We start from the raw sequence: 20706 nt of genomic DNA on the forward strand, positions 1-20706 counted from the left end.
TCATCCAGCTTCAAATATATGCAAGTTCAAAGATATTGATGTGGTTCCCACTGAGCAGACCTTTAGAAGGCACAAAGGTAGAAGCATACCCAAACCTCAGAATAATGCACTTGTGGTCTGGCAGTTATTCAGAGATTAAGGCCTGAGTATTAATTTTCCTCCAGAAACATGTTATATAGATAGAAACATTGTCTTTTGGGGAAACATTACACAATTACAAAACTTGCTCTGATCAAATGAATCACTCGCCACATTGTAACAAGAGATGTGAAGGAGCCAGGCACCTTAGTAATGCCCTTAGCATTTCTGCAATTGCAGAAAAAGTTAGAAAGCTCTTTGAAAATGAAATATAGTCTGGCTATAAAAATCACATGAAACTATACCAGCTCAAATACACAAAATATTGTGTCATGCTTATCACAAAGTTATATGACACTGAACAACCAGGCATAAACACGTACTGGTAATAGAAATCTCTGTCAAGCAACTTGCCTGTTAATTTTGTCTCCCAAATCATTCAAATACCCTTCAATCTGTGTCTGATCTCAACTTAGGTGGAATTCTACCTGTTTCAAAGTCATATCTCTACTGTTTCTTTCTCTTCTATCCCCCGCCCCCCTTTTGCTCCTTTTCTTTCTCTAACCTTTTTTTTTATTTCTCTCCCTTATATCTCTGTTTCTGTTTCAGCCTCATTTCTTTTCCCACCTTGTCAACTGTTTTAATTACTAGCTGTCCATCATCAGCAATGTATTTATTTCTGCGGAATCATACCTGTTGAAGTTCATTCTTTCAATACAGTTGTTTCATTTACTACCAACTTCAAGGAAAGTGAGAAAGAGAAAAAGAAATGGGGGGGGGGGGGGGGGGGATAGGACAACACAGGAGGGACAGAAGAAAATTAAGTTCTAAAAGAGAGAAGTGTGATGTATTATTTGGTGCTATTTTGCTTTGTGATCACACAGACACAAAAAGTAGAAATTTTGTGATGTAGCATTAAGTACTTTATGAATAAGATATACACTATTATGCCCCAGAAAAAGTAGATAATAGCATTAAATCATCCTGTTATACTGAAAGAACTTTCAAACCAATTTTAGCATTTTTTGCATTAACTGTCATTTTATATTTTTGCAAGATCCATATTATCCAAAAATAACTTTCTGTTAATTAAAGATCTCAAAAAATAAGAGTGATTCATAGTCCTCTCAACTCACTGACTCCAGAAGCTTTTCACGGCAGATTTTCATGGGCAGTTTTTCGTGATAATGTTTCTGGTGGTACTTCCGAACTTCGTGGTAGAAAAAGTCCTGTTTATCTTTGAAAGTCTCTGATCCACCTAGAGCAAACAGATAAAAATGAACTTAGTCTTCCAAATAATGTGAACTAGTAATAAAATAACATTATTTTTAATTAAAGTTTCATCAGTGAGATAGGAGTTACCTAGATTATACAATTTTAGTAGTGTTCTCAGATTTTCTTTATTACCTGTCAGACATTTTATGTTCTAAAGAAAGGATCAGATATTTCTGGGGATGCACAGTGCACTCTTCCCTGAGACATAAGAGGCCAATAGCAAGAAGTGTAATGGCCTCACCCGATGTCAATACGGAAACCAAATATCTGTTTGAAATATGCACTTAAAGTAGCTTGTAATTTTTCTGAGGACATCATGTATGTAAGTTCTTGTTGTTTGTGAGCAAAAATGTGTGACATTACCATGAGCTAAAGATAGCAATATTACAGGCAGCGCAAGCGTTGGCAAGTGCAACAGTTATGTCTTTTATCCCATCCATGTTTACAGCTTTTCCATCATTTAACGAACAAAGTGAAGGGTGGGATGCTTATCACTAATGATTGCAATTACATGTTACAACTTGCCAAATTTCTGAATGGAAAGACAAAACGCCATGTTCTTGTCAGGAAATTCTAAACTGTGTCACCTAATACAGAAATTAGAATGATTAACACATCTGGCACAGCTTGAATTGCTAGGATACTTACTTTATTACAACTGAACAATTTTCAATGAAAAAATATGTTATTTCAGCCAGGTTACTATTTTGACAGTAGAAAAAGGATCCCAATTAATCTTATGTGGACTGGGCTACCGACCTACATAGATTAAGTAGGATGTGCACTTTCAAGTGTTTGTGTGGGCAGAATTATGCAAACACTCTACTCAGGTAGCAGAGTACTTGTGGAAAGGCTAGATGGCAGACTGAAATCCTCTGATGAGCACTCAGCAGTCAACATACAGAAATTGAAATAAGATTGCATACCAAGTATAAACACTGCAGTTATAAATATTTTAATAGTAAATTATTAAAAAAAAGTATTTGTAACCAAGCACCTGAACTTATTGCCTTTGATGAAAGTTGTTGTGCTCAAATTATTCTCCATATCCAGAGCTGGCTGAAACTAAGTGGAGAGCTATGAAATATTTAGTGAGGCATGGAATGTATATTGAAAAGACACATTAGATATCAAAGAAGGAATAGTGTTCACTGCCATCAACAAAAAATATTGTGCCTAGCAAGGTCGAAATTGAGTCTGACTGAAGCTACTGGACACAAGAAGCAGGCCTAGGTGAACTCAATTTAATCGTCAGATGTTTTTACTGGCCTCTTGATTCTGCCATAAGAGTTGTAGAATCATTCAAGGAAAATCTATGCTCAGTAGCACAGAAATAACCAGGTCATGCATTATTAGTTGGAGGCAAGTTTAATATAAGGGGTATAGACTGGAACATCTATGGATTCACTGCAGGTGGTACAGACAGACAGTCTTGTCAAGTACTTTTGAACACATTTTCCACAAACTGCCTTGAACAACTAGTTAAGACAACCCACATGCAACAAAATATTTTAGACTTTGTAGTTACAAACAGGCCTGTTCTTATCGACAGTGTCAGTACACAGACAGGGATTAGTGATCACGATGTCATTGTAGTGAGGATGGTTACTAAAGTTAATAACTCCATCAAGAAGGCTGGAAGAGTATTTATGCTGGAGAAAGCAGATAAGCAGTTGTTGCAACCCAGTTAGGCAGTGAATGGATATCACTTAGTTAAAATATGAAGGATGTAGAGGATTTACAGGCATAGTTCACACTGATTGTAAATCACAGTTTGGAGACATATGTGCCAAGTAAGTGGATTAAGGTTGGAGAAGACTCTCTGTGATTCAATAATCAAAAGCAGTAGTATGAATATTAAGAGCTCAGATGGATAACCAGTCCTAAGCAAAGAAGGGAAAGCTGAAAGAAGGAGTATATAGAGGGTATATACAAGGTAGATGAACTTGCAGGCAATATTACAGAAATAGAAGAAGATGTAGATGTTGATGAGATGGGAGACATGATGCTGCAAGAAGAATTTGACAGAGCACTGAGAGACCTAAGTCAAAACAAGGCCCCCAGGAATAGACAACATTCTGTCAGACCTTGGGAGAGTCAGCTATGAGAAAGCTCTTCCACTCACAGTGCAAAGTATATGAGACAAGCAAAATACCCTCAGACTTCAAGAACAATATAATCATTCCAATTCCAAAGAAAGCCGGTGCTGACAGGCATGAATATTACCAAACTATGTGGTTGCAGTTGTCTGAGACTGCAGACGTGTGTGTGCAAATTGCATCTGTGTGTGTGTGTGTGTGTGTGTGTGTGTGTGTGTGTGTGCACACGCGCACGCATGTGTGTATGTGTGTCTGTTGCTGACAAAGGCCGTAATGGCCGAAAGCTATAATTGTGTGAATCTTTTTGTTGTGCCTATCGTGAATCAGCATCTCCGCTATATGATGAGTAGCAACTTTCCACTCTAATATTGTTACCAAACTATCAGTTTTCTTGGGTTTCCAGCCACATCCAGTGGTTTTAAACCACTGGACGCAGCTGGAAGCCCAAGAAAATTTTATCAGTATATATCGTTGTGAAAAAATTTTACCAGTATATATCGCTGTCCCTACCCTCATGGACCATGGACCTTGCCACCGGTGGGGAGGCTTGCATGCCTCAGCGATACAGATAGCCGTACTGTAGGTGCAACCACAATGGAGGGGTATCTGTTGAGAGGCCAGACAAATGTGTGGTTCCTGAAGAAGGGCAGCAGCCTTTTCAGTAGTTGCAGGGGCAACAGTCTGATGATTGACTGATCTGGCCTTCTAACACTAACCAAAATGGCCTTGCTGTGCTGGTACAGCGTATGGCTGAAAGCAAGGAAAAACTACAGCCATAATTTTTCCAGTGCAGGAGTTGGTTTCATAATGAATTTAAAAAAATAAGAATGGAGGTAAGCTACTACCAAACAGCACAGTGAACGCATTATTGTGGCCAAGATAGATACGAAGCCCATGCCTACCACAGTAGTACAAGTTTAAATGCCAACTAGCTCCACAGATGAAGAGATTGATGAAATGTATGATGAGATAAAAGAAATTATTCAGATAGTGAAGGGAGACAAAAATTTAATAGTCATGGGTGACTGGAATTTGATAGTAGGAAAAGGAAGAGAAGGAAACATAGTAGGTGAAAATGGAAGGGGGGTAAGGAATGAAAGAGGAAGCTGCCTGGTAGAATTTTGTGCAGAACATAACTTAATCATAGCTAACACTTCGTTCAAGGAACATGAAAGAAGTTTGTATACATGGAAGAGATCTGGAGGGACTGGAAGGTTTCAGATAGATTATATAATAATAAGGCAGAGATTTAGGAACCAGGTTTTAAACTGTAAGACATTTCCAGGAGCAGATGTGGTCTCTGACCACAATCTGTTGGTTATGAAATGTAGATTAAAAAGGAAGATACTGCAAAAAGGTGGGAATTTAATGAGATGGGACCTGGATATTAACTGAAAGAACCAGAGGCTGTAGAGAGTTTCAGGGAGAGCATTAGGGAACGATTGGCAAGAATGGAGGAAAGAAATACAGTATAAGAAGAATGGATAGCTTTCAGAGATGAAATAATAAAGGCAGCAGAGGATCAAGTAGGTAAAAAGACGAGGTCTAGTAGAAATCCTTAGGTAACAGAAGAAATATTGAATTTAATTGATGAAAGGAGAAAATATAAAATTGCTGCAAATAAATCAGGCAAAAAGGAATACAAACATCTCAAAAATGAGATTGACAGGAAGTGCAAAATGGCTAAGCAGGGATGGCTAGAGGACAAAAGCGGTAAGATAGATACTGCCAACAGGAAAGTTAAAGAGACCTTTGGAGAGAAGAGAACCACTTGTATGAATATCAAGAGCTCAGATGCAAACCCAGTTCTAAGCAAAGAAGGGAAAGCAGAAAGGTGGACGGAGTATATAGAGGGTCTATACAAGGACGATGTACTTGAGGACAATATTATGGGAATGGAAGAGGATGTAGATGAAGATGAAATGGGAGATACGATACTGCGTGAAGAGTTTGACAGAGCACTGAAAGACCTGAGTCGAAACAAGGCCCCCGGAGTAGACAACATTCCATTAGAACTACTGATAGCCTTGGAAGAGCCAGTCCTGACAAAACTCTACCATCTGGTGAACAAGATGTATGAGACAGGTGAAATACCCTCAGACTTCAAGAAGAATATAATAATTCCAATCCCATCAAAAGCAGGTGTTGACAGATGTGAAAATTACCGAACTATCAGTTTAATAAGCCACAGCTGCAAAATACTAACACACATTCCTTACAGACGAATGGAAATACTGGTAGAAGCCGACCTCAGGGAAGATCAGTTTGGATTCCATAGAAATGTTGGAACACATGAGGCAATACTAACCCTACAACTTATCTTAGAAGCTAGATTAAGGAAAGGCAAACCTACATTTCTAGCATTTGTAGACTTAGGGAAAGCTTTTGACAATGTTGGCTGGAATACTCTCTTTCAAACTCTGAAGGTGGTAGGAGTAAAATACAGGGAGCGAAAGGCTATTTACAATTTGTACAGAAGCCAGATGGCAGTTAGAAGAGTCGAGGGGCATGAAAGGGAAGCAGTGGTTGGGAAGGGAGTGAGACAGGGTTGTAGCCTATCCCTGATGTTATTCAATCTGTATATTGAGCAAGCAATAAAGGAAACAAAAGAAAAGTTCGGAGTAGGTATTAAAATCCATGGAGAAGAAATAAAAACTTTGAGGGTCGTTGATGACATTGTAATTCTGTCAGAGACAGCAAAGGACATGGAAGAGCAGCTGAACAGAATGGACAGTGTCTTGAAAGTAGGATATAAGATGAACATCAACAAAAGCAAAATGAGTATAATGGAATGTATTCGAATTAAATCGGGTGATGCTGAGGGAATTAGATTAGGAAATGAGACACAAAGTAGTAAAGGAGTTTTGCTATTTGGGGAGCAAAATAACTGATGATGGTCGAAGTAGGGAGGATATAAAATGTAGACTAGCAATGGCAAGGAAAGCGCTTCTGAAGAAGAGAAATTTGTTAACATCAAGTAGTAGCCATATATGGAAGTGAAACATGGATGATACATAGTTTAGATAAGAAGAGAATAGAAGCTTTCGAAATGTGGTGCTACAGAGGAATGCTGAAGGTTAGATGGGTAGATGACATAACTAATGAGGAGGTATTGAATAGAATTGGGGAGAAGAGAAATTTGTGGAACTTGACTAGAAGAAGGGATCGGTTGGTAAGACATGTTCCGAGGCATCAAGGGATCACCAATTTAGTATTGGAGGGCAGTGTGGAGGGTAAAATGATATAGGGAGACCCAGAGACGAACACACTTAGCAGATTCAGAAGGATGTAGGCTGCAGTAGGTACTGGGAGATGAAGAAGCTTGCACAGGATAGAACAGCATGGAGAGCTGCATTAAACCAGTCTCTGGACTGGAGACCATAACAACAACAACAACAACATCGCTGTGAAACTATGCATTCGTATATCAGTTTAACAGGTCATGGTTGTAAAATACTAACACAATTTTTTTTTTTTTTTACAGAAGAACGAAAAAATTTGTAAAACCACATCGGGGAATATGAATTTGGATTTGGAGAAATGTGAGCACACATGAGGCAATACTGACACTATGACTTACCTTACAGCACAGGTTAAGGAAAGGCAAACGTACATTTATAGCATTTGTAGACTTGGAGAAAGCTTTTGTCAATGTTGACCGCAATAATCTCTTTGAAATTCTGAAGGAAGCAGGGGTAAAATACAGGGAGCTAAAGGCTATTTACAACTTGTACAGAAACCAGACAGCAGTTGTAAGACTCGATGGCCATGAAAAAGAAGCAATGATTGAGAAGAAAGTGAGATAGAGTTGTAGCCTACCCTTGATGTTATTCAATCTGTACATTGAGCATGTGGTGAAGGAAACCAAAGAAAAACTTGCAGAAGGAATTAAGAGTTCAGGGAGAAGAAATAAAAACTCCGAGGTTAGCAGATGGCTTTATAGTTCTGTCAGAGACAGCAAAGAACTTGAAGAGCAGTTGAAAGGAATGGCCAGTGCCTTGAAAGGTGGATATGAGATGAACATCAACAAAAGAAAAGCAAGTATAATGGAATGTCATACAGTTTTGAATATGGAATATGGCATAATTAAATCAGGTGAAGCTGAGGGAATCAGATTAGGAAATGAGGCATTAAAGTACTAGATGAGTTTTTCTGTTTGGGCAGTAAAATAAATGATGATAGGCAAAGCAGACGGGAGATAAAATGTAGACTGGAAATGTGAAGAAAAGTGTTTCTGAAGAATAGAAATTTTTTAACATGAAATATAGATTTAAGTGTTAGGAAGTCTTTTTCTGAAAGTATTTGTATGGAGTGTGGCCACGCATGGAAGTGGAACATGGACGACAAACAGTTTAGACATGAAGAGAACAGAAGTTTTTGAAATGTGGTGCTACAGAAGAATGCTGAAGATTAGATGGGTAGTTCACATAACTTATGAGGTGGTACTGAATAGAATTGAAGAGTAAAGAAGGGATTTTTTTCAAATAACTTCCGGGAATTCAGCCAGGTAACACTTTCAGCGACCGCCGATATTTCGGCGGGAGAACACCCCGCCAGTTTCAAGGCAAACTGCAACGGACAGGTGGCGTACATGCAAATTTAATACCTCGGTTCTCGGACCCAAGCAGGAAAGATAACACACACACACTGAACACTAGTGCCACCAAAGATGGCCAAAGTCAGAGCTATCGATAGGGATTGGTTGGACGGTGCCTCATGGACCCAAGCTGACTGGGAGTACAACTCCGTTACTGCCCGGCATTTGGCAAAGTTTGAACATTTTCATCGCGCGGAGTCGGATGTTATATCTCGACGTTCTGTGATAAATCTCACAGAGAAATCTTTTGACGACACAACCTTATCCGTGCTAGGGAAGGGATTAAATTTTGCACCCACTCCGAAGAATTTGCCGGTAGTTGATTTTATTAGTTCAATTGAACAGGCAGTTTGCAAACTACCTCCTGACGCTGCAGAGGAAGTTAGGAGGGAGGCATGCTGTGTTTTGACTAGGGCTCGTCCACCCAAGAGTAATGTAACAGCAGCAGAGAGGGCTGCTTTACGCTCTCTCAAAGTTGATCCCAGTATTGTTATTTTACCTGCTGACAAGGGCAATGCCACCGTTGTTTTAAATAAACATGATTATGTACAAAAGATGCAACGTTTACTATCTGATTCAACGTATCGCAGAATCGATGCTGACCCCACGAAAAGTGTTGAGAGAAAGACCAACAGCCTCCTGAAGAAAAGTGGTTTGTCGCAGGACACAATCAAGAGGCTTAACACCTATAGTTCGGTTCCCCCTAGGTTATATGGCCTTCCAAAGGTTCATAAGGAAGGGGTTCCTTTCCGTCCTATAGTGAGTAACATTGGCGCTCCGACGTATCGTGTATCCAAGCATCTTGCTTCTCTGTTGAGTCCACAAGTAGGACGGTGTGAACATCATATCAGGAACTCAGCTGATTTTTTACGTCATTTGGAGGGACTGAGGCTGAATGACTCTGATATTTTAGTGAGTTTCGATGTGGTCTCTCTCTTCACTCGTGTTCCTCTGTCTGATTCGTTGCGGTTAATTGAAGCCAGGTTTGGTGCTGATTTAACTAATCTCTTTAGGCATGTGTTGACATCCACTTACTTTTTATTTAATGACCAGTATTACGAGCAGACAGATGGAGTTGCGATGGGTAGTCCGTTGTCTCCTGTGATCGCAAATTTGTTTATGGAAGACTTCGAGGAACGTGCATTGGAGTCGGCGCCTTTAAAACCCGCCTGTTTCTATAGATACGTTGACGAGACCTTCGTTGTTTGGCCTCACGGTAGGGAGAATTTGAATGTCTTTCTAGAACATCTGAACTCGATCCACCCGAACATTCGTTTTACGATGGAGGTGGAAAAGGATGGTTGCCTTCCCTTTCTCGACGTGTTGGTTAGGAGGAAGGATGATGGATCATTGGGACATGCAGTCTACAGGAAACGTACTCACACCGACTTGTACTTACAAGCTAATAGTTGTCACCATTCGGCTCAGCGTGAAGGGGTACTTCGTACCTTGGTACACAGGGCACATATGACGCTGAGACTTTGCCAGCTGAGCTGTCCCATCTTGAAGTTACATTTCGTCAAAATGGTTACAGTGATAGACAGATTGAACGTGCGTTGCGCTATCGACCAACTGTACATCAGGTGATTGATGATAATTCTGAGTCAACACCTAAGTCTACTGCCTTCTTGCCCTACATAGGAAACACGTCCAGTAAGATCGGTCGTATTTTACGGAAATACGATGTGAAATGTGTTTTCCGACCTCCATCTAAAATTAGAGCACTTTTGAGTTCCGTTAAGGATGATCTTTGACTGCGTAAGGCGGGTGTATATCGTGTCCCTTGTAGCTGCGGCATGGCATATATTGGTCAAACTATCAGGACCGTGGAGGACAGATGTACTGAGCATAAACGGCACACACGATTACAGCAGCCAAATAGATCTGCTATTGCCGAACATTGCTTGGATACTGGTCACCCCATGTTATATAATAACACCGAGATATTGGCATGCACGTCCAGCTATTGGGACAGTGCCATTAGGGAGGCAGTTGAGATTAAATTAGCGAGCAACCTTGTTAACAGGGATGGAGGTTTCTGTTTAAACTCTGTTTGGAATCCGGCTCTCTCCCTTGTCAAGAAACAGAGGGACAGACTCAATGCTACCTCACCTGCGAATTCATAGTCTCACTATCGATAGCTCTGACTTTGGCCATCTATGGTGGCACTAGTGTTCAGTGTGTGTGTGTTATCTTTCCTGCTTGGGTCCGAGAACCGAGGTATTAAATTTGCATGTACACCGCCTGTCCGTTGCAGTTTGCCTTGAAAATGGCGGGGTGTTCTCCCGCCGAAATATCGGCGGTCGCTGAAAGTGTTACCTGGCTGAATTCCCGGAAGTTATTTGAAAGTTGTATATGCCAGGAAAAACTCAGGTCTCAAAGAAGGGATTGGTTGACAGGCACATTCTGTGACATCAAGGGGCTGCCAACTTTGTACTGGAAGGGACTGTCGGAGGGGGGGGGGGGGGGGGGGCAAAAATTGTAGATGGAGTCCAAGAGATGAATACAGTAAGCAGATTCAGAAGGATGCGAGTTGCAGTAGTTATTCAGAGATGAAGGGGCTTGCACAGGATAGAGTAGCATGGAGAGCTACATTAAACCAGTCTTCAAATTGAAGACCACAACAACAACAGCAGCAAACAATCTTAACATTGGTTTGCCGCAGAATTCTTGAATACATTCTAAGTTTGAATATAATAAATTTCCTTGTGATGGAAAAACTTCTGCCTTCAGATCAGCATAGATTTAGAAAGCATTGCTCATGCGAAACTCAGCTTTCCCTTTTCTCACATAATATTCTGCAAACTATAGGTGGAGCTCAAAAGGCAGCTTCCACATTAATAGAATATACAGGTTTGGTTCCCAGATATGTGAGTGGCTCAAAGACTAAGTAACAGAACCCAGTACACTGTCCTCAATGGTGAGTGTTCAAGCATATCATCAGGAGTGACCCAGGGAAGTGCGATAGGACTGCTCTTACACCCTTTATACAAATGAAGGACAGGGTCAACAGCAATTTGCTGACGATACTGTGGTGTATGGGAAGGTCCCATTGTTGTGTGATTGTAGGATGATACAGAACAACTTGACAGAATTTCTTCTTGGTGTGATGAATGGCAGCTTGCTCTAAATATAGAAAAATGTAAGTTAATGCGGATGAGTAGGAATAACAATCCAATAATGTTCAAATATAGTGTTACGACTTCTGAACCACTTGTTAGCAGCAGACACAGTGGCTGCGCCAAAGACTGAGACGGCGTGGAGTTTTAAAATTATTTATTGAACTTTCTTTACAATTTCTCCCTTGCCATCACTGCCCAGCCTTGCGGATCCCTCCGCCTGGCTGCTGCTGTGTAGATTCTCCGATATTGCGTGCAACACGCGCCGCTGATCACACTCGGGAGCCTCAGGCCACATGAACTTGTCTCCGCTCGGCGCCCCAGTATGGGCACGTCCACGAAGCCGTGTCGCCGTGAGGTCAGCTGCCGATGCCTGCTGCACCAGCGGCTGGGAAGCCATCAGTCGCGACGTCTGTGAGGTCCCGGCATGGACGGACTACGCGCCGAAGAGTCAGCTGCTGATGCCTGCTGCACCGGCGGCTGGGAAGCCATCAGTCGCGATGTCCGTGATGTCCCATCATGGACGGACCATGCGCCGTGGGGCTGGGTTGCTGTGAAGTCCGGGCGTCAGTCCCCAGCAGTGCCTGTGACCAAGACCGCACTGCGGCCGGACCTGCTGGAAGTTCTCGCTGTAGTTAGTCAGCCATGGTGCCGATTGAACTCGGGCCGACCTCCAGAGCTGGAGTTGACATCTGGTGGTGAACGGATGACTCCTGTGTGCTGGAACAGACTTCAGGAATCATCACCTACGAAGACTGAGCATTCGGATACGGACCACGTCCGTCCTCAGATCCGGACTGCTTCCTAACGGCTTCTGTCTGTTGCTGCCTGCGCTCCACTATTTATATCCAGCAGGAGGACATTTTTTACCCTCAGTGGTAGCTTTTTATTATTACTCCCACAGTATATTGCGGCGTAACTTAGTGTGCTGGCCTCACTTCCCTTTACTCAGCACTCTCCAGGCTTCACTCGGCGCTCTGTCTGTGTGCGTCCTTGCGTCAGCCTGTTGGTAGACTGCTGCTGTCAGCAAGGCTATCTGTGCACGATTACTTCGCAATGCCTCGGTCGCCAGCGTGCCTCTGTTTTGCCATTCTCCACTGTGTGAAGCAACGCTTACTATATGTGGCCGCAACACTGCCTCTTCCTAAAAATTAAATTCGTCCCCGAATTTACCCTATACGTTAACTCTAGTTCTATCCTATATTCTACTTCTTCCCTATATACATCCAGGTTGTCCTGACTCATGCCCTACTGGTAATCCATTCTACAGGAATCTCATGGAGCGGTCTTGCATTAACATGCTGAATCCTCCGTTTAAATAAGACATATACCACACCGATAAATACAATCAACACGGTAATAGTACTAGTTGAAATACCAATGGTCACTATGCTACGTTTCCGCCTGGTAGCATACTCCTCCACATGCCTTAATGATTTCTGCATTGAAATTTGACCTTTCTCCGAATCTACTAGTTTATCTATCATTTGCCATTGTGTAGCATCCAAGGTGGTGTTAATATACGTCAAATTTTCTCCTGGAGCGATGCTGAATTACGCATCTGCCCAGCATGACATCAGATAAGTATCTGTAGCCTTGGTGACTCCCGTGACTGTCGCTGGTAAGCTGAAACGATCCCCTACTATTTCACAATTTGTCCCGTTGATTAGCAAACCACTGTCCCGCAATTCCATCTCTGTGGCTGCTGAAGAACTCCCATTGTCATAAAACTTGGCTGATATCCTCTCCGTAGCGAATACTTAATACAACCAATGCCTCCCAACTTGCTGAAAATGTGGCGTAGGCTTCACTATTATTCTCCGACACTCCGAAGCTTCTGCTTCTGCGCTAAATAACTGGATCTCACACGACCCCTTGCCCATGAAAACAACCCGTGATGGACAAATGGAAACTGACTCCATTAGACATCTACTCAACTCTAAACTCGACATAGTAGCATGAGTATACCCCTCCTTAGAAATTAATAAAACCTCCTGTGTCCTGAACTGTACGCTCTTCCCCATGCACTCCCATGTGACCGGATAAGGATGCGCTGTGTAACAGTGATACTGTCTCCCCACACTAGTTACTGGAAATCTTATCTCTATATACATCTTAACTAGATCCAATGTTACCTTAATCATAGACATATGATAAAAAAGTGACACACTCGCTTCAATTATCGGCACTATGTGCTCTACCCCCTCTGGGAACTCTCCCTCTGCCTGCTTCAGACTCCGTCTGAATTTTTCTGGTCACACGCACCTGCCCGTGCAATGATGTACTGCCTCTTGCAACTCATCCATCCTCACTCGCGCATCACCAATGCTGTTAACCAGTTCCCGCAGCAATTTAGCCATTTCCAGCTTCCTTTCCACTATATCCGATTGCGTTTGTACCTGTTCCAGATCCGTATTCAATAATTTCTGTGTTTGTTCTATACATGCTCGTAACCCTGTAGCCATCCCACGCACCACGCATGTCACTTTCAACAACTCTGTACCTAATCCCTGTATCTCTGTCGTGTGTATATCCACTAACTTCCCTATGCTTTCCTCCCTGTCGCGAACAACTGTTAAAGAATTGTTCAAACCCTCAATATCGTCTCTATCCACTGTTCCAAAAATTGTTTTCAGCAACTTCCCACCTGCATTCAACCAACCCCTCTTTACTCTCTTCCTCCTCCATGGAATCATGCTCCTGACTTGGTGCGGTTGTTCCCTTATTTCTTTACATGACCTATCCAAAGCCTCGTACTCTTCTTGCATGTCCCGTAAATTCCGTTCTTAGATGCAACCATTTACACACTCGATACCACCTCCTGTAGCTGCTGCATCTCGTTTCTTACCTGCAGGATGTTGAGTGCCAGCTGAAGCGTCCACTCACGACTCGTGAGGACCACATCCGGTTGTTTCCCAAACAACACCCCAATTCGCAACGGCATATCCTGTACCTGGCCAGCTTGTGTCAGCTGCCAGAGGACTATGCCCCATACTGTCCACTTGTACCCCACCCTCCGTCACCTACAGAATGGGGAGAGAAGGAAAAAACTCCCAATACTACCCCTTAATACCAATAAAATAACCCTAGTCCATACACAAAAATAATACACACATGATAATTACTGCTTACTACACATCCCACGAATGCAATTTATACTTAATACCCCGAATGCAATTTATACTTAATACCCAGTTTACTGTCTGCTTCTGGCACTTCTTTTTGCTTTCTGCCAGAAGGAGAAGTACATATACACAGATCTACCAAACCCTGGAATGGCTTAACTCTACTAACGTGAACCACCATTGTCTTGGTAGGCAATTATAATTTTACATTGACAGGTGATGTCATTTCCACTACCTGGTACGGTCCCTGGAACTTGTTTGTGAACTTCTTGGTTCTCCCTTTTGGAACATACGGATTAGCTAGTAGCACCCATTGGCCTACTCTGTACTGTGGCAACTTCTCATTGTACCTCCCATCTGTTCTTGTCATTCCAACGCTTTCTTGTTAGCTCGTCTAACTCTCTGCCATACTTCCTTAATGGTTTTTGCAAATTGCCTTACATGCTCGCCCTCTGCTCCCAGGGCTTGGACGAAGCATGTCAAAAGGTGATGGCATCTTCCGATCATACACCACTTCGTACGGCGACAATCCTGTTGACGTATGTACCTTACTATTATATGCACTGGTTACGAATTGCAAGTACACATCCCAGTCGGTGTGTTGACTATTTACATAGTGACTCAACATCTTAGCGATCGTGTGATGCACTCTCTCCGTTCGTCCGCTTGCTTGCGGATGGAATGGACTAGTCCGTAGTTTCTTTACCTTTAGTAACTTACACAGTTGCTTCATCAGATCAGACGTGAAATTAGTACCTTGATCCGAGCTTAAGGACTGAAGTATCCCATACCTGAGTAACCAATTATTAACTAAAGCTTGTGCCACTGTACATGCTTTCTGATCTGGGAATGCGACCATGACTAAATACCTAGAAAAGTGGTCAATCACTTAACACATACTTATTCCCTGCTGCAATCCTATTACATGGGCCTAATACATCAATTCTGATTTGTTGGGAAGGTTTGTCTGCCTCTGGTAATCATTGAAGCTGAATCTTTTGATGGCTCAAGTCCGCATGCTGTGCGCATGGCACACAATTCCTGACTTACTCATCCACGTCTTGACATCGTGTCCTCAACCAAAACTTATCTGCTATCCACCTATCTGTAGCTCTTCTCCCACCATGTCCTGAAAGAAAATGGTCATGCGCCTGTTGCAAAACTTCAGATCTTAACGCTGCTAGTACGACAATGCGCAGACCGCATTTCGTCGACCTGCAAAGTAACCCATCCTGTACTAGGAACTGCGGTTGTTTTCTGAACAATTGGCAATCACTATCCACGGCTTGCGCCCTTTTCCACTCATCTTCAGTCACCCCTGTTACTTGTAATACTGCCACTTTCCTGCTCAATGCGCCAGCATTGGCATGTTTCACACCTGCTTGTGTATCACCTCATAATCGAACTCACTGAGTTTCAGCGCCCATCTCACTAGCCTACTCGCTGGGTCTTTCAGACCTAATAACCATTTCAGAGCTGAATGATCTGTCACAACCTTAAACCTTCTACTGTACAGATAACATCGAAAGTACGAAATCCTGTATATTACCGCTAACAATTCCTTCTCCGTCATGGAGTAATTTTGTTCCGCCCTGTTAAGTTGACGAGACACGAACACAATCAGATGTTCTTTGTCATCAATTTCTTGCCCAAGTACAATCCCAAGAGCATGATTAGATGCATCACATTTTGGTATAAACTCCTTCGAAAAGTCTGGAAACTTCAAAACTGGATCTGATGTCGGTATCCGTTTCAACTCTTGAAATGCTTTCTCGCACTCTGATGTCCACTGGAAGGTAACACCTATTCTTAGCAACTTAGTAAGTGGCCTTGCTATTTCTGCGAACCCCTGTATGAATTTTTGATAATAGCTCGCAAGACCAATATACAATTGCAGTTGTTTAACCATTTGCAGAACCGGAAAATCTTGTACTGCAGAAGCGAGACGATGATCTGTCCGTACCCCATCTTGACTGATAACATGCCCGAGATAATTTACTTGCGCTTGCGCAAAATGGCATTTGTCCGAGCTTAATGTTAGCCATGTTGCCTCTAATCTTTTAAACACCTCCTCTAACCGTTCCACATGCTGCTCTATATCTCTTGAAAAAACTATAATGTCATCCAGATACACCATGCATTTTTTCAGTTTCAACCAGCGAAGGACTCCATCCAACAACCACTGAAATGTTGCTGGAGCATTTTTTAGTCCAACGGTGTTCTTTTATACTCGAAGTGACCACAATGCGTTGTAAATGCTGTTTTTGACCTGTCCTCCAGACATACTTCAATCTGATGATAACCGCTTCACAAATCAATAGTGGAGAAAAATTTACACTGCCCTAGGTTGTCTAACATTTCTGCGATATTCGGAATCGGATATACGTCCACCACTGTTTGTTCATTCAAATATCTGTAATCGCAACAAAAGCGAAATTTTTTCGACCCGTCCGGTGTCTTTTTCGGAACTAGGACCACGCTACTAGACCAAGGACTATTACTGTGCTGGATTATCCCATCTTCCAGTTGTTGCTTTATTAATTGCTCTACTACAGGTTGTAATTGTTTCGGTAGTCTGTATGGGTTACGATACACCAGAGCATGATTCCCTATCGGAATACGATGCTGTGTTATCGGTGTAGCAGGTAATGTACCCTGTGCTTCAAACAATGCTTTATACTTTAGTAATAATGCTTCCATACCCGAACAATCATTTCCCCTCAAATGATTTACCTTGTCACGAAGTGCAGACATGCTGCTGGTTTGCTTTACATCATAGTCTAGCTTCAAACTATCGATGTCCTCTTCATCCATTAACTCTACTGTGGCTATTACTAATCCCTTCGGCAGATCGACATCATACCTCCCGAAGTTATCTAAACTCACCGGAACCATAAAATGCCCATTTATGTCCGTTACCCATGATACAATCCTATGAATAAAGCAATGCTTTTTGTCTAAAACCTCATTACTCAGTAGTAGCTCTACCAAGAATAACCCCTGCTGTGGCACATCGACATCCACCAGTACCCGGATCAACTTCACTATACCTGTTCGTACTTTGTCACATGAAATCACCTTTAATGCACTTGTACACAGTTTGGTTGCAGTTTAGCTATCAGTGCACCTCGCGACTCTGAAACATTTGCAACGGCTGTACTCGTGAGAACAAGTTCCCATCGAGTTCCAGTGTATGTCGCGAAAGGTCAATTTTGGCGTGATGTTTAATCAGAAAGTCCAACCCAAGTATCGCTGAAAATCCCTGACCCAACACCTCCATTTGCTCCCGGAACCACACATTCCCTATCTTAAACTTGAGCTGTGCTGTCCCTAGTGCATCTAATTTTTTATCACCTACTGCGCGCAATCTGTATCTCGGAGCTTCCAATCCTTTCTTGCCCACGAGGTCCATACTGACAATTGATACATGTGTTCCAGTATCCACTAAAACTCTTTGCCACTTATCTTTTATCCAGACCATCAGACTACAATCTGCCTCTTCGTGTACTCTCTGAGTACCTCTTTTTACTGGGAATACCTCCCGACGGCAGGAACACTCCCTTTTTCGTTTAACAGTTTTTTACCTGCTGTATCATTAACCCGTTTCTTGGCTTTACACTGCCATGACTTATGCCCTATTTTCTGACTATTGAAACACTGCGGTTCCCAACATTGTCCCTTAAAATGACCTTGTTTCCCCCAAAGATAACACTCTTTGGAAGACGAAAATATTTTCTTGTCATTGCGACTTTAGTGGCGCTATCCACTTCCTGCAAATGTGTAGCTACGTGCAATGCTGCTGCTAAGACACTTGGATTTTCCATCCGTATCCGGCGTGAAAAATACAGCGAGACCCCTCACAAAAATGCATCTAAACTCTATTCTCTGCTTCTTTCAATAGAATTTCATTTGCACTCGCATCTTGCGTTAACTCATACGTGTGCGCATTCGTTCTCCTAATTCTGTCTGAAAATTCTTCTACCGTTTCACCTGTTTTTTGCATCATCCTCCCCAATTTTTCTCTAAAAAATCTGGCACTGTTTTGTTTCCTAAACCTTTGCAATAATCCCTCAGCCAACTCTGTGAACATAGTAGCATCCTTTAAACCTTCGTGGTATGCCACATAAGTCTTTGCGTCACCTACTAACCGTAACCTCGCCATTTGCAAACCCATTTCATCCAACCAGCCACACAGTCTAGCTGTACTACATACGTCAACAATAAAAACATTCACATCCTCTGATATTTTACCCGAGAAGGAAGGTATCAAATTAGCCGCTGAACAATCTGCCACACTGGAAAAGACAGTACCCTTGCATTCTACACTATCACTTCCTGAGCCTGATTGAGTATTTTGCAACAATTGTTGCTCCATCCTCTGCATGTGCTGCTTTTGCATCTTGTTTTCTTCAATTAGTTTCTTAACTTGCTCTGTCAATGCAACTACGGCGTCACTTGTCCCGGTTGCACGTGTCTCTGGCATTTTCCGTGTGGTATACCTCACCTGACAAAAATAAAATTGTATTACCCAGAAGCAAGTTAATTGCTAGCATGTCTAGTGGCAAGCCACCTAGACTTACCACATTGCCCCATCACATGACCATAGAAGCCACACACATCACAAGTGCTTGGTACAAATTTACTGCAAGGAGCGACGTGACCTGTTAATCCACACACTACACATTTAGTGACTATCATTCCCACGAAACTGCGATAAGTCTACAGAGCTGCTAGGCCTTTCAAATGACACTCTCACATCCCTTAACATTAACCTTGACATGTCTAGCTACACAGAAAATATAGAGAGAACGCAGTTGCTGGATTCACCCTATTCGGTGTTTCTCGGTTGCTCCGCACAGTGCTAGTCAAAGTCGTGGCGTGGGTGCACCTTACACCACTTGTTACGACTTCTGCACCACTTGTTAGCAGCAGACATAGTGGCTACACCAAAGACTGAGACAGCGTAGAGTTTTACAATTATTTATTGAACTTTCTTTACAATTTCTCCCTCACCATCGCTACCCAGCCCTGTGGATCCCTCCGCCTGGCTGCTGCTGTGTAGATTCTCCGACATTGCACGCAACGCGCGCTGCTGATCGCACTCGTGAGCCTCAGGCCACCTGTGTTCCGCTAATGCCAGGATGCTCTGTGGTTGACATGAACTTGTCGCCGTTTGGCGCCCCAGTATGGGCACACCTACGAAGCCGCGTCGCCGTGAGGTCAGCTGACGATGCCTGCTGCACCACCGTCAGTCGCGATGTCCATGAGGTCCCGTCATGGACGGACTACGCGCCGTGGGGCCAGCTGCCGATGCCTGCTGCACTGGCAGCTGGGAAGCTGTCAGTTGCGATGTCCCATCATGGACAGAGTTCTCGCTGTAGTTAGTCAGCCATGGTGCTGAACGAACTCGGGTCGACCTCCAGAGCTGAAGTTGACATCCGATGGTGAACGGATGACTCCTGCGAGCTGGAACAGACTTCCAGAATCGTCACCTACGAAGATTGAACATTCGGACACATACCATGTCCGTCCTCGGATCCGAACTGCTTCCTAATGGTTTCTGTCTGTTGCTGCCTGCGCTCCACTATTTATATCCGGCAGGAGGACGTTTTTTACCCTCGGTGGTAGCTTTTTGTTATTACTACCACAGTATATTGCAGCATAACTTAGCGTGCTGGCCTCACTTCCACTTACTCAGCACTCTCCTGGCTTCACTCGGCGCTCTGTTTGTGTGCGTCCTTGCGTCAGCCTGTTGGTAGACTGCTGCTGTCACAAGGCTATCTATGCGTGCTTACTTTGCAACGCCTGGTCGCCGGCATTGTCTCTGTTTTGCCATTCTCCACTGCCTGAAGCAACGCTTACTACATGTGGCCGCAACAATAACATTAACTGTGTACTGTTTGACACAGCCACAACAATTAAATATCTAGGCGTAACATTGTAAAATGATACGAAATGGAATGAGCACGTTGGGGTGGTAGTAGGGAACATGAATGCTCATCTCCGTTTTGTTGGAGGAATTTTAGGAAAGTGTAGTTCACCTATTAAGGAGATTGATGAGGTGTCTGCCATACTGTTGAATCCTGTTTGGGTGATGTGCAGTAGAGTGATGATGATTCCCTGGTTGAAGTTAAGAACACTTTATTCATGGCACAAGTACACAATCAAGGATATTTCTGATACCAACAGAAAGATGATTTGGGATTGCTTGAAAGTAACAGAAACAAAGTTCACTGGCCCAATTCTGGGAGACACCTCATCCCGAGTGGCTGTAGATACAGCATCCTGGAGGGTCATGCTGCATGGAGTAACGCAGAAGTACATCTGCGATCACGTGACATGCGGACAGTACTTATTTTCTTGATAGCAGTGCCACCTATTTCCTGATGTGTAGGCTGCTTGAAAAAGTGGCA

At 42.9% G+C, this 20706-nt stretch overlaps 1 protein-coding gene across 1 annotated transcript in view; it reads right to left on the reverse strand.

Annotated features, from left to right (window-relative positions):
- LOC124619611 (apoptosis-resistant E3 ubiquitin protein ligase 1) overlaps nt 1–20706 on the reverse strand; it is a 656004-nt gene that overhangs the window by 59659 nt on the left and 575639 nt on the right. Inside the window, exon 10 of the mRNA XM_047146114.1 lies at nt 1215–1336. Coding sequence (XP_047002070.1) covers nt 1215–1336 — 122 coding nt within the window. The remainder of the gene's footprint in view (nt 1–1214; nt 1337–20706) is intronic.

This window comes from Schistocerca americana, chromosome 6 (genome assembly GCF_021461395.2).
Source record: "Schistocerca americana isolate TAMUIC-IGC-003095 chromosome 6, iqSchAmer2.1, whole genome shotgun sequence".
NCBI classification, from domain to species: Eukaryota; Metazoa; Arthropoda; class Insecta; order Orthoptera; family Acrididae; genus Schistocerca; species Schistocerca americana.